General features: G+C 43.6%; 1 protein-coding gene across 1 annotated transcript in view; it reads left to right on the top strand.

Moving 5' to 3' along the window:
• Nucleotides 1-15,701, top strand: part of RGR (retinal G protein coupled receptor) — a 48,735-nt gene that overhangs the window by 15,528 nt on the left and 17,506 nt on the right. Inside the window, exon 4 of the mRNA XM_033943811.1 lies at nt 9,306-9,459. Within this exon, the coding sequence (XP_033799702.1) occupies nt 9,306-9,459 (154 nt within the window). The remainder of the gene's footprint in view (nt 1-9,305; nt 9,460-15,701) is intronic.

Raw genomic sequence — 15,701 nt, 5'->3', positions numbered from 1 at the left:
CATGGGGATCCCGTGGGGATGCCCCCTAGGGTCGCGGGGATCCCATGGGGACGCCTCCGAGGGTCGCGGGGCTCCTGCGGGGCTGGATGTACTCAGTCGCGCGGCTCTTCTTCTCCCTACCTTCTCTGCTTGCAGCACAGAGCCGAACGGAAGTCTTCCCGACGTCAGCGCTGACGTCGGAGGGGAGGGAGGGCTTAAACAAAGCTTAAACAAAGCCCTCCCTCCCTCCGACGTCAGCGCTGACGTCGGGAAGACTTCCGTTCGGCTCTGTGCTGCAGGCAGGGCAGGTAAGGAGAAGGAGAGTAGCCTCACGGTTCGAGTGGCTACCAAGGGAGGGGGGCGGTCCGCCCCGCCCCGGTTGCAGCACAGCCGGCCAGGTCCCCTTACTTTTGTGGCACTTCCCCGACCGACCGATAACAGCCCGGGTCCGACAATCCTCCCTGCCCTGTAGCCGCGAATCTAAATTACCTTCTTACAGCAGCTGTAAGAAGGTAATTTAGATTCGCGGTTAAGGGCAGGGAGGTTTGTCAGACCGGGGCTGTTGTCGGTTGGTCGGGGAAGTGCCACAAAAGTAAGGGGACCTGGCCGGCTGTGCTGCACCCGGGACGGTAGAGAAGGGGGGGGGAGAAGGACGCTGAAAGGCCATGGTGAAGACAGGAAGAGGGGGAAGGACTCTGAAAGCACTTGAAGACAGAGGAGGGAGAAGGATGCTGAAAGCACATCGGGGAATACAAAGGGGTGGAGAAGGACGCTGAAAGGCCATGGGGAAGACAGAGAGGGAGAAGGACGCTGAAAGGACATGGGGAAGATGGGGGGGGAGAAGGACACTGAAAGGAAATGAGGAAGAGAGAGTAGGGAGAAGACGCTGGCAGGGAAGAAGACAGATGCCAGACTATGGGGGGAGCGGAGAGAAGAAGATGGGTGCCAGACCAATTTGGAAGGGGGAAGAAAGGGAGAGGCACAGTAACAGAGCAAATGGAAGATGCAGAAGGAAGAGAGACAGTGGATGGAAGGAACTGAATGAGAACATGAGGAAAGCAGAAACCAGGCAACAAAGGTAGGAAAAGAATTCTATTTCTTTTTTTTTTTTTTTTGCTTCAGGATAAAGTAGTATATTAGTTGTGTTGATAAAAATTTATAAACTTTAGAGGCTCTGGTAGAAACCCGTTTACAAAGTATGTATTCTTCCCAATTAATATTTTCAAATTAATAAAGTCTTTTTGCTTATTTGTAAATGGGTTTCTACCAGAGCCTTTAATTCAGTAGCATAATTAAATGAAATAACTATTTCTGAAGTTTATAGGGATGGGCGGGGACGGAGGGGATTCCTCGCGGGGACGGGTGGGGACGGAGGGGATTCCTCGCGGGGACGGGTGGGGACGGAGGGATTCCTCACTGGGACGGGTGGGATTCCTCGCGGGGACAGGTGGGGACGGGTGGGACTTTGACGGGGACAGGTGGAGACGGGTGGGATTTCTGTCCCCGCGCAACTCTCTACTCCAAACCCCTCATCTTCAGGCAAAAGACTATGCCTTGCAAGCACAGCAATGCTCCGCAGAGCCTCCCGCTCAAGCATGGCCAGGCTGCCGGGTCCTGGCTACACAGCAACAGGAAACGGAAGTGTAACCCATTAATGCCTGGAAAACGCCTGAGCAGGAGGCTTCACGGAGCACTGAAGAGCATGGTCCCTTGCCCCCAAATGGATGTCTCAAAGAGAGGGAGACCCTGGGAGGGAAGGGGCAAGAAAGGGGTAGACAGAGACTGCACTGTGTGCTAGGGGGAAGGGACAGAAGGGAGACATTCTGTGCTGCAGTCTATGCCCAGTTTTAGCGCCCCCCCACCTCTCTTGCGCCCTTTGCAACCTCACCGCCTGCACATACCTTGTTACAGCACTGACTAGCACATTGTCAAAGCTAACTGTCTTAAGAGGTCATCAATAGGAGGCAATATTTTTTTTTTTTGCTCAGAGAATTCTTAAGAAGGAAATGGCGTTACTCGAGAGGGTTCAGAGGAGAGCGACACGTCTGATAAAATGGATGGAAATCCTTTCATTCGCTGAGAGATTGGAGAAACTCGGTCTCTTTTCCCTGGAGAAGAGGAGACTTAGAGGGGATATGATAGAGACTTACAAGATCATGAAGGGCATAGAGAGAGTAGAGAGGGACAGATTCTTCAAACTTTCGAATAATAAAAGAACAAGAGGGCATTCGGAAAAGTTGAAAGGGGACAGATTCAATACAAATGCCAGGAAGTTCTTCTTTACCCAACATATGGTGGACACCTGGAATGTGCTTCCAGAGGACATAATAGGGCAGATTACATTACTGGGGTTTAAGAAAGGATTGGACAATTTCCTGCTGTTAAAGGGGATAGAGGGGTATAGATAGAGGATTACTACACAGGTCATGGACCTGTTGGGCCGCCGCGTGAGCAGACCGCTGGGCACGATGGACCTCAGGTCTGACCCAGCGGAGGCATTGCTTATGTTCTTATGTTAACACATTGCCAGAGGATGTGTTAAGAGTGGTTAATGTAGCTGATTTTTAAAAAGGGTTCAATAAGTTCCTGGAGGAAAAGTCCATAGTCTGCTATTGAAACAGACATGGGGGATGCCACTGTTTACCTTAGATCGGTAGCATAAAATGTTGCTACTATTTGGGTTTTTTCCAGGTACTAGTGACCTGGATTGGCCACCGAGATGATGGGATACTGGGGTAGATGGACCATTGGTCTGACCCAGTAAGGTTATTCTTATGCTCTTATGAAATGTGAGTCCAAAATATATGGGAAGCTTCTAGGGAGTGGGCAGAGGTGTTTGACAAAATTAATTGATTTCAGAGGATTGTTACCTATCTTTTAAATGTTTACTTTGAAATGTAAAAATGGATGGAGCCTCATTTTACACATGCACGTGATGTCACCATGCCCTCCAAATGTGGTTCTGAGCTGGAAGCTTTTCAAAACCCGGACAAAGTACTGGGTTTTGAAAAGCCTTCCGGAAGCCCAGACATATCCTCTAAAAAAGATACTACAAAAGGAACCAAAGTGTAAATGCGAGTAATACTGAGAAAATAACCAAAAGAATTGGCAATAACTTTTAACTCCCGCTGAGAACAATATCAGCATGTGGACATGAAAGCAAATATTAAATAATAACACCTCAGTACGGGCAATCTACCATGTGTTTTGACTTTGCCCCGGGCAAGAGCTATTTGGTGACAAGCACCAGACTGAAAGTCTATATAAGCTCATTAGGGCCCTCTTCTATCAAACTGAGATAGCAGTTTTTTAGCACGGGGAGCCGCGCTTAATGGCCCACGCTGCTCCTGACGCTCATAGGAACTCAGTGAGCATCAGGATCAGTGTGGGACATTCAGCGCGGCTCCCCGCGCAAAAAAACCTGATATTGCAGTTTGATAGAAGAGGGCCTAAGTGTTTTCGGTAATTTCTAATATAAGTGCAAAAACTGTAAGGAACAAACCACACGCTTAAAAATTCAAAGCGGGAGGAAAAAGTGGAGCACTTTAAACACCCCAAACTAACATTGCATCAAAAAACTTTGAAAAATCATAAAGTAATCTTGAGAATGTAAAAACTGTAAATATGGATAACTTAGCTGAGTTCAGTTCTGTTAGATGTATGACGCCAGCTTGGCGAAATCCCATCGGGTTTCTGTCACCCCTCGACAGAGCTCTGTTTAGGTGCCTTCATCAGGAGCGGGGACAAATAACAACAAGTGCTTGCAGACAAAAAGGCAGTAAATGCTGAAAAAATGACCTGCCCAAGCGTAGCGCAATCAACTACTACTGGAATGCAAAAGAGAAATGACGTCCAGGATATTTTAAATGCCCTGGAGCCCCGCAAAACCAACGCACTCAAAAAGCGTCAGGAGGTGACAGATGATGTCGAGATACAGCATTAAAAAGCGGCAAAAGAAAGAATTTTAAATGCCAAAAACAAAAAAGTAGTAATGCCGAAGCAAAACACAAATCAAAAAGCAAAATGCTGAATAAACCCAAAAGGGGGACTGTAGAGAGATCCATATGAGCAAATACAAAAAGATATTAAGCTGAAAAATATCCACATTCTCATCCAAACCCAAGGGGAATATGCTTTGAGATGAAAGATCCAATAATTTTCCCTCCTTAGAAGGAAAGTGCTTTTATCACCCTGAAAGGTGGTAGGTATTTGTTCTAAAACACACCATTTAAGATGAGAAAAATCATGATTGTATCGAATATTGTGGGAGACCATAGGAGAAGATTGTTTCTCAATCTTGAGGCAACTACGATGTTCAATTAGTCTAGTTTTTACAGCCCTGGATATACATCCAATGTAAATCAGACCACATGGGCATGAAATTACATATACCACCTAACTTGACTCACATGAGGTGAGAGATTTTAAAAAGTAGATGTGCCCCGTAGTGGGATGGACCCATTGTCCACCCACATTAGAAGTGTCATACAGCGGCCACATGGAGAATGAAAGCCTTTGTCCAGCCGATATGGGGGCCTGGGTTGAAAGTCAGAGGTGACCAAATGCTCAGAGAGGTTTTTTCCTCATGAAAAGACAATGCAGAGGTTTTCTTGAAACACCGAGTGAAGTTGGAGGACATGCCAATGGGTATGTATGCTTTAAGCAACCACAAAAGATTGAGTTAGTAGATAAGGACAGGTTGTTCACCCTCTCCAAGGTAGGAAGAATGAGAGGGCACTCTCTAAAGTTGAAAGGGGATAGATTCCATTCAAACGTAAGGAAGTTCTTCTTCACCCAGAGAGTGGTAGAAAGCTGGAACGCTCTTCCGGAGGCTGTTATAGGGGAAAACACCTTCAAGGGATTCAAGACAAAGTTAGACAAGTTCCTGCTGAACAAAAACATGTGCTGTTAGGGCTAGTCTCGGTTAGGGTGCTGACCAGAGGGCTTCCGCGTGAGCGGACTGCTGGGCATGATGGACCACTGGTCTAACCCAGCAGTGGTGATTCTTATGTTCTTATGAGTTGAACGGGAGAGAACACACACTTGATTCGATGAAACTTCCTTATTTCTCTTTCCCAATAAAAGACCCCAATTGACATGCCTAGCCCTCAAATAAAAATTTTTGTTGTAATATCTTAGCTTCCCTTTTAAAATCTGCATCAGTAGTGCATATTCTCCTGGCCTGTAAACATCTGGGGTGACAACTTGAGTAAGTTATAAGTGATATTAGAAACAGAGAAACATAGAATTCCTATTTATGCCTCTGTAAGATCCATGGTGTTGCCATACTTTGAGATTACAGTATGTGCAGTTATGTTTTCTCAAGCTCAAAGTAGGAAAGGTAGAAAAAGTTTGAAGAACAGCCACAAAAATGATAAAGGGTACAAAGAAGTTGCCCCCCCCCCCCCCATTTACAAAAATAGGCTAAATAAATTAAGGGAGTAAGTTATCAATGTGAGCTACTGTTGAGTCAGGTTATTTGATCACAATTGGGTTATTTAGCACAGGGTCTCATTATATAAAATGGGTCATTACTTAAAATGGAACCCTGTCTTTAAAATAACCCAACTTATCAGAAGCCCCTATTAATAACTTCCCCCCTCTAAGGCTCTTCAGTATAGAGAAAAGACTGGAATGGGCTATGATAGAGGTTTATAAAATTATGAGTGGGATGGAATGGCTGAGTAACCTTTCAAATAACACTAAAGAAATTGACCTTACTGCATAGGAAAGTCAGAAGCACAAATGAGCAGCAGCCTGGCACTTAGCTGGGGATAGGGTTTGGGGGAGGGGAAGGAAGGCAGATAGGAAAGAAGGGTCTGGATCATAGGTAGGTCTAAGAAGGTTAAAACAGGAATAAGAAAATGGGAGGTAGCTGAGTGTATTTGTAGTCAATGGGGATGGGTAGCTACAGTTAGGAATGAGGGAAAATCTAAGGGGGTGTCAAGGAAGGAGACTAGGAGCATGAAGAGGGGAGCTAGCAAGTGCATGATCTCAATTTTGCCTGCATCTCCAACTGCTCTCTAAAACAAAAGGATGCTCTGTGAGATTAACAACCAGTAAATTGGAAACAAATCAGTAAAAGTCCATTTTTATGTAATGCACAATTAAGTTGTGGAATATGATGCCTAAGAATGTGGTCAAAGGAGCTAAGGGCTCCTTTTACAAAACTGGGCTAGTGATTCCTGTGCATGTTGGTGTAAAACAAAATTTTTGATATGCTCAGAATCATGGGGGTGGTAACAAGGTAGACCCCAACATTGCCACCTCACTGCCCAATCATCGCATATGAAACAATGAACAATGACTTTATATTATAATTTTATAAAAAATGCCAGAACGGCTCAAGGTCTTAAATGGTGTACGTCAAATCATTTAGGGAACTTAGCAAACGTATCTTTTTAGCTTGCAGGTTCCACGTGCCACGTTTTGTTCCTGCCTCAGGGAATCAACGAAAAAGTATAAAGTGTTTTCGAAAGAGTTTTCATATGGTGGGCGTCATAGGTAGGTTCAGCTGAAAAACTACTTGCAGTCTTGCACGTGGAACCTGCAAGCTAAAAAGATAAGTTTGCTAAGTTCCCTAAATGATTTGACGTACACCACTTAAGACCTTGAGCCGTTCTGGCATTTTTTATAAAATTATAATATAAAGTCATTGTTCACTGTTTCATATGCGATGATTGGGCGGTGAGGTGGCAATGTTGGGGGTCTACCCAGTTACCACCCCCATGATTCTGAGCATATCAAAAATTTTGTTTTACACCATTTATACAGCTCGTTTACAAATATTACTTAGAGTGATTTATTTTGTTGCAACAGATTCTCTTTATCACTCTGCTGTTGATTTATTGCACGTTCACCCATTTCTATATAAGTGATTCCTGTGCGGCAAATGCAATGAAGGGACTTAAATGGGCTTCATCACTTTTGCCATGTGGGAATCACTGGCATGGCTTTGTAAAAGCAGCCGTAATATAACAGGATTCACAAGAGATTTAGATAAGTTACTGAAGCAGAAATGCATAAATTATTAACTAGGTAGACCTGCCACAATCACTTATAATCTGTTGAAATGAGCTATGAGAAATTAGAACTACTGTTTAGGATATTCTAGGTATTTTCATTCCAGACTAGCTTCGATGGACTTTGGTCTGACTCAACATGGCTTTTCTTAAGATTTTATGTTTGTGGGTTTGTTTATTTGATTTGGTTTATTTTTTGTTTTGTTTTGTATTGTTGTAATTTATAGCATTTTTATATTGTACACTGCTTTGGGCAATTCATTCAGCCAGAAAGGTGGCGTATTGTGATGGGCATGCCAGGGGCTGCCATCCATGCAAGAGAAAATACTATGGATTTCTTAAGAGAATGACAGAAGACCCATAGAAAAGTATTACCCCTGCTATGGGGGAAAATTCACTCCCCTAGGTAAAATGAGATACAGAAGAGAGAGAACGACAGACCAAAGAATACTCTAGTATTCTGTTCTACTGGTGGAGAACAAGAGCTGACTGGATCAACAAAGAGAAGGTGTTGCCTAGCAGCACAGAAGTAGCAGAGGCTAGGGAATCCCTGATTCTCATCACTAGGGGGCAGAAAACTCTTTGGAAGGGTGGAGTCCCAACACTGGTTAAACTCCTGGGTCAGACACTGAAGGGCAAATGCTAAAACTACAGCACCAGAAAAACACTGGCCTAATTTTAACAACAGATGCTCAACACTAACAGAATGGAAATTATATGTATGATGTTGGTTTTGAGCATCTGTCACTGAAGAGTCAGAATTTCCTGGGACAGGCCCACAAGAACTTTGAGGTTGGCACAACTTTTGAGTGTGTGTTCAGGGAATTTCAATCCCCACTGCCACTGAGCCCTCTACCATTACCATGACTGAGTCCTCCTGTGACCCCTCCAAGAATGGTCCTGGTGGTCCGGTGGCAGACCTGATCCTCCCTGTCACCCTTGAACCCTCCAATATGCCTCCAAAATTCCCCCAATTCCCCCCTGCTGCTGAGTCCTGAAAAAAAAAAACCTGGTGGTCTAGTAGGCTGAACTGCCCCCCCCTCCCCAGCTCAAGGACCTGACTTCCCACCCCCAACTTGGTCATATAGCCCCAACATCCCCGTCTTAGATTCAAAAACTGGCAAGAAAAGTGCCTACTCTCTCCTGCCTCAGGGCCTGCCCCTTCAAAATGGCAGCCCTGCTCCTGCCTGGTACATCCTGGGATGCACTGGGAGAGAGGTATAGTGTAGTTATTACAGAAAGGGTGTCAGATGCATGGAACAGTCTCCCAGAAGAGGTGGTGGAGACAAAGACTGTGTCTAAATTCAAAAAAGCGTGGGATAGGCACATGGAATCTCTTAGAGAGAGGAAGAGATAATGGTTACTGTGGATGGGCCATTTGGCCTTTATCTGCTATCATGTTTCTATATGTTTATAAAACCCATGCATAAATGCATGTTAAAATAAAAGGGAGTGTGGTGCAGTGGTTAAAGCTACAGCCTCAGCATCCTGAGGTTGTGGGTTCAAACCCTGTGCTGCTCCTTATGATCCTAGGCAAGTCACTTAATTCTTCACTGCCCCAGGCACATTAGATAGGCTGAGAGCTCTCTGAGACTGATAGGGAAAATGCTTGAGTACTTGCTTGTAAACCACTTAATACACCTTGTCCAAGCAGTATATCAAATCCCAGTCCCATATAAGGCGCATGTACCTATAACAGTCTCATGCACACATGCTAGAAAGCTAATATTTTAGCATGCAAATGGTACTTGTGCATATAGGCGCTAAGGTTATAGCATCAGGGCACACTGTTTCAGAGAGAGTTTGTACGCTCATTGGAAACAGACAAAATGATCAAATTCCCAGAAAATTCCAAATGAAATGAAAATTCCCACAAACAACACAGAAAACAGCTTCCCGTCTGTAATAATATTGTAAGATAGTTTCATGAGATGTGGTACAATAGTGTGATTTACTGATTGACACAGATTAAGGGCTTCTGCTTTACAAAACCTAGGTACTCCTAGTCTCTTTTGTCCTGTTTTCTTTTGAGAATTGCAAGATACAAAATATGATAATTTATCTACAATTGCAGACTTGCATGAGGAGAGGAGTAAATCACAAAGAAAGTGCCATCATTAGAGCACAAAAGAACTCTGAAATCAATGGTTTCCTCGCTGGAGATATATAAAGGCATCAGAATAAATCAATTCACACACATACATACTTGTTTTGCTTCTGCCAAATTTTTCTATAAAAATATCAGCCAGCCTTTATTTCTCTCATTAATTGAGTTTTGCAGTTCCTTCTTTTTTTAATTTATAGGAAGTAAGCTGCAGTGGAGTACATCCTTATCAGTGGTGTTATTTCTCTGGACGTTCTCTGCCATTTGGTCTGCAATGCCACTCCTAGGCTGGGGTGAATACAACTATGAACCACTAAAAACTTGTTGCACCCTGGATTACAGCAAAGGGGACAGGTAAATAAGGCACATACATGGCCTATTGTACTCATGTTGCAGGTATAACACATATTTCTAAAGGATTGAAATCCATGAATGTTTTTATATGTTATAACAGAAGTAAAATACAGAGAGCATAAGCTATTATCTCTATCTTAAAAAGCTGTCAGGAGTTCTTGGTGAGAGGAGAAAGAGAGGGAGAGATACCAGACCCTTGGTATGGAGAAAGGATGCTAGATGTAGGGTGGGAGGGAAAGCTGCCACACTTGTGGTGGGGAGAGGGAGAGCTGCCATACCTGCAGGATGAGCATGAGGGAAGGAGAGCAGTCAGACCAGCAGTGGGAGGATAAGGGAGGGAGAGGTGTCAGACTAACCCATTCTGAGCTTGTTGGAGAGAACAGGATAGAAAACAAATTATTTTATTTATTTAGATTTTTATCCCGTCCTCTCAGTAGCTCAGAATGGTCTACAAGCTCACATACACAGTGGAGTACATTTGGACAATACAAAGACTATACAGTAGTTTAAATACAAGGACTATACAGTAATTTAAGTACAGGTTAAGAATGGACTGTACAGCATTTTAAGTAGAAGTTTTGAATGAAGAAGAGAGGGTAGAGGGGAGGGAGGGGGGTTAAGGGGCTGAGGCGTAGACTGTGGTTGAATTTTAGTTGAAGAGGAAGGTCTTTACTGATTTCCGGAGTGGGAGGGAAGTAGTGGGAGTGGAGGGGAAGTAGTGGGAGGGAAGGAAGTAGTGGGAGTGGAGGGAGCGGAGGGAGTGGAGGGAAGTAGTGGGAGGGAAAGATGCCAGACCTAGGGAGAGAGAGACACGCTGTGTTGAAGGGGGAAATGCTGGTTCCATGGGGGGCTAAGGGCAGTGAACAGAGAGGGAGAAATGGTGGTCCAGAAGGTTCTAGAGGAAGGAAAAAAAAGGGGATAAGCAGTATGTGGACAGGTACGCAAAGCAGAGATGCTCAGCTAGGAAGAAGCTAAAGGACAGAAAAGACTGATGAGGGATGGGAAGGGGATACTGAGGGCAGATGCTGGACACAGGGGGGGGATAGAGACAGTGAGGGCAGATGCTGGGTACAGGTGGAGGAATAGGGACACATAGGGGAGATGCTGAATATGGAGGGAAGTTAGGGACATTGAGAGAGCAGATACTGATCATTGGAGGTGGATAAGGACAGGGAGGAGAGATGCTGGATAGGATGGGAAGTGATGCAGAGGAAAGCTGGATGGTAGAGGAGCAGCCTAGTAGAGCTTCTGCCAGAGTACCCTGAGGTTGCAGTTTCAAGCCCCCTGCTGCTCCCCGTGACCTTGGGCAAGTCACTTAACCTTTCATTGCCCAGTAGCATAGCTAGATTGTGAGCCTACCAGGACAGATAGGGAAAAATACATGACGCAACTGATCAGATTGTGAACTGCTCAGATGACGTTGTCAATGGGCACTGGGCAGTATATCCAATCAAATACAAATAAACTTGATGGTGAGAGAAGAAATGGCAAGTGGTGAGAGAAAAAATGCCAAGTGGACAGGAAGGGTCGTGGACTTGATATGCCACTTTTTGGTAGTATAACCAAAGTGGTTTACATTTTATTGTAAAATCTAAACGAAAGAGCAGAGCGTGTCTGGTCTTCAAAGCCCTCTTTATTAATAGTAAATAAATTATATATGCAAAAAAACTAAAACAGTCACATAAATATGGCAAGGACTCGACACGGTCCGTGTTTCGGCTATGGTGCCTGCATCAGGAGTCCTGAAATATATAATGATATAGATTGCAACATGACATAAATAATACAACATTTCATTGTATGCAGATACTTTCTGTAGTTTTGTTGCATGTGCAGAATCTGACTTCTTGAGGTTTCTAATTCATTTTTGCCTTCATATTTTTACTACTTATGTGTGGTCCCCACCTCCAATCCCAAGGTAAAGATGATGTTATAGGGCAGTGATTCCCAACCCTGTCCTGGAGGAACACCAGGCCAATCGGGTTTTCAGGCTAGCCCTAATGAATATGCATGAGAGAGATTTGCATATGATGGAAGTGATAGGCATGCAAATTTGCTTCATGCATATTCATTAGGGCTAGCCTGAAAACCCAATTGGCCTGGTGTTCCTCCAGGACAGGGTTGGGAACCACTGTTATAGGGGACCATCTTAATTTTTCTACCTGAGGCCCATTCATTTCTAGCTATGCCACTTCCGATTCATTGATTTATAACATTTACAGTATATCCCACATTATCCAAATATTCTATGAACATCCAAATTACAAATAGGACTTGTAAAATGATTGCCATAATTTATACATTAAACTATAATTCAGTAATATAGGGGGAAATTTTTATAAAGTAATTTTGCATATGTGTGGCAAGATTCACACACACAAAAAAAAAATGACTTGCAACATTGCACCAGTTGTAAAGTGTGTATGATGGCATGCACAAGAGAACAGAAGGCAGGCGATCTGCAGGATGTAATATCTTGCTAACAAGAGCCAACCTAATGAAGAAAATTCATTGTTCATCACAATATTAGTGTTTTAATTTAATACTGTGTTGAATAAATCATTTGAAGGACTTCCTTCACTAGGCCCGCTCTTGTTAACACAATGATAGCGTACGCATGGATACCATTGTACCACTGGCATTGTTATGGGCATGGTGTGAACAAAGCACAAGAAAATTCACTTAGATTATAAAGGGGTCCTTTTATTAAGATGTGCTAACTGATTTAGCACGCGCTAATGATTAGCACGCACTAAATGCTAAGATCCCCTTAGGAACATAATGGATGTCTTAGCATTTAGCGTGCGCTAAATCGGTTAGCACACCTTAATAAAAGGACCCCAAAATTATTTATGCATGGATTTCAAAAATCTATGTGCAGAAATTTGTACCTGCTTTTGAGCAGGCATAATGTATATCAGTAATGCAGAGTCAAATTCTGCAGGATTAATTCCACTACTGCAGGGGTGTCAAAGTCCCTCCTCGAGGGCCAGAATCCAGTCGGGTTTTCTGGATTTCCCCAATGAATATGCATTGAAAGCAGTGCATGCAAATAGATCTCATGCAGATTCATTGGGGAAATCCTGAAAACCCGACTGGATTCTGGCCCTCGAGGACCGACTTTGACACCTGTGCACTACTGCATTATATAAAAGGCAAAGAAGAGCCTCTTTATGAATTAGATGTAAAATAGGTGCCTTCCAGCCCATCTAACCTGGGTGCCATGTGATAAAATTACCTTCTAAGGGGTAAATTCATCAAAGGCTGCTAAGCGCATTAGCATGCACAAAGGGATAGATTCACAAAGCAAACCGATCGTGTACCGATTGGTTTGCGACCCGATTTTACTCCAGCCCAATTTACTTACCTCTCTGCCGATCCGATCTGTGCATGAAAATGAGAGGAATGGAATGCAAAGTAGGTGGAGACGTGATTCACAAAACAAATTTTGCGAACTGACTGGGCTGGCCGATCAACTCAAGAAGCAATTGCTGGGGACCAGTCGCAAACGTCCTTTCCGACTCTCCAGCTCCATTGCCACCCTGCTCTCTGCTGCCCCGATCTCACAGCCTTTACTCCTCTTGCTGCCCTGCTCTCTGCCCTTCTCCTGCCTTTCAGCCCTGCCTTGCTGCCCCGACTCTCCTCTTGACGCCCTGCTCTCTGCCCCGAATCCAAACTCCCCCTGTACTCTGCCGCCCAGACTGATCTCTGCTGTCCTGACTCTCCTGCTCTCTGCCTCCTTCCCTGCTGTGTGAACCCACGTGTTTAAAGCGGGGCCGCACTACGCAGTGCAGCCCCGCTTTAAACCTGCGGGCTCGCACTGCAGAAAAGGCAGCAGAGAGCAGGAGAGTAAGGGCCAGTGAGTTTAAGAGGCTTCTTCTGCTGGGGATTGCCCTTCAAGAGAGTCGAGCCCCCCCCCCCAAAAAAAAACAAAAAAACAGCAAAAATGAATAAGAACGCATGTGCAGACCATCTACAGGGAAAGCAGATGGTCTGCGCATGCATCTGGATCGTATACTTTCGACCTGTGTCGGCGAATGGGGGCGTTCCTCTGATCGCCCCATTAGAATATTGCTGGTTTCTGAATCCATTGGACCTGCCCGGATCGGACACGGATCGGTCACGATCGGGCAGGTTAGTGAATCTAGCCCAAACTTGCTAAGCTCTAATGACACCTGTAGGAATATAATGGGCTTAGAGTCCTTTGATGACTCCCTCCTAAAATGTATGCATGCAAATTTGGGCGCATGTCCAATTTGCAAATGCAATTTAATTGAATAATGAGCCAATTAGTGCCAATAATTGGGATTCTGACAATTATAGGTGGTAATTGGGATTAATTAAAGTTTACACGTGTATTTTTAGATGCAGGAAGCGCGCATACATTTTGAGTGGTTCCAAAAAGGGGGTGTTCCTGAAATTTATGCACGCAGTTATAGAATAAGAGAGACCTGCACCTAATTTAGGTCTAAGGCTTTACACCACATTTCAGTTGGTATAAATGGCCACACTTAAAGTTTATATGAGCTCCCTGTGCTCATATAAACAGCAGCTAACTATGAGCGCCTTTTATAGAATAGGATTAAGTGCTATTTTTTAGCACTGATTTCTTAGGTGCCATATGTAGCATCTATGAGTGGCCACTGAAAAGTTCTCAGCCCAACCAAGAAGAGAATGATGTGGAGCCATGAACCGTACAAGTTATTCCATACTTTTCTTGACACTTTTCATTTCATTTCTTGTCATTGAAACAAAAAGTGTCAAGAAAAGTGTGAAATAACATTTCATAGCTCCACATCATGTTTTATTATACATATTGATTACAGTGTTGTAACTCACTGTGTTTTGTGGCTTTTCTTATTTTGTTATCCGCAGAGATCTGGAAGGTTGTGCGGAATAAAAATAAAATGTTATGTTATGTTAATTTCTTGGTTAGACCGAGAACTTTTCAGCAGCTCCCTCATAATTCGAAATGTCAAGGTGAGTCCACGCAAACAACAGGTATAACTTGAAATATCTAATTGTAGCTATTTAGTTGGAAATGATTACTAAACGTGTATCTATGATTTGAAACTCTCTAATTTAGACATTTCAAAATTGTAGAGCCTAGCTGCAGGCATGATAGAATAACAGTTTGTGAGTGGGCATGGGGTCTAGGCATGCTTCAAATGGAGTGGCTTAATTGTGAAATTTGGAGTACTGCTAAATTACCCAGTTCCAGAAAGGAGATTTTAGGCCAGTCCTGGATTTCAAACAATTGTATCATGGCATAGTGTAACCTGCAGCACTGATTTCAGTGGAAAGTATCAGGGATTTCAAATAGTATGCTGAATCGAGATGTCAGTTCAAAAACAAGAAGAGCCTAAAAAATCTTCCTTCTGGAAGTGGATAGCTTAGCAACACTTAAACAATGGACTGAGAAGCACATTCTTATTCTTCAGACATACACATATGAACATGCATGCACTCTCACTCTTCAGACATGCATGCATGCTCTCGTACTTCTTAGATACATACATGCACATGCATACACACTTTCATTCTTCGGACATAAACTTTCTCTCTCTCTCTCTCTTCCGATACACACACCTATGTCCACTTGTTTTGCTTTTCTAACATATGTATATGCACATACACACTTGCACTCTCTCAATCTTCAGTCACATACTCATGTACATGCATATACTGTCATTCTTCAAACATGCACAGAGACATACTCTTGCTCTTCAGATACGTGCATGCACCTTCACTCTTCAGGCATATAGCCATGCACACAGGTTGTCCTTTTTCAAACAGAAAAATACACACTCTCTTCTGGTACTACGCTGCTGTTTGTGTGCTCATTCAGAAACCAATGTGTAAAGTGTGCCAGGTTTTCTGCAGAGTCAGCATGGCTTTATTGCATAATTCTGTGGATGCACAGTTGTAACAAAAGAAAAGGGTTTTGAATATACCAGTAAGCTAACCCTGTGCAAAGCCTTCTGTAGACACCAGCACACAGATATTTAAGCCCACAGTAAGGAGGCTATTATCCATGTGACACAGATGCAAACAAGTATGCAAACGGCTGAAAGGCTGAGAGTTTTGTCTGAGCTTTAATGCCAAGTCTGAAGAGGCTTAAAAGGTTAGCTTGTTCTTCTGAGTTCATATTAGTGGGAATTTCGTGCTGCTGTTTTTCTTTACCACCAGCATATAAAAACTCACAAATTTGTTTCTTGGTTCCAAAAAGCATAGCTTTTAAA

The sequence above is a fragment of the Geotrypetes seraphini genome, chromosome 4, assembly GCF_902459505.1.
Source record: "Geotrypetes seraphini chromosome 4, aGeoSer1.1, whole genome shotgun sequence".
Lineage (NCBI taxonomy): Eukaryota > Metazoa > Chordata > Amphibia > Gymnophiona > Dermophiidae > Geotrypetes > Geotrypetes seraphini.
Note: the sequence above shows the minus strand (reverse complement) of the source record. Positions and strands in the feature narration are given on the sequence as shown.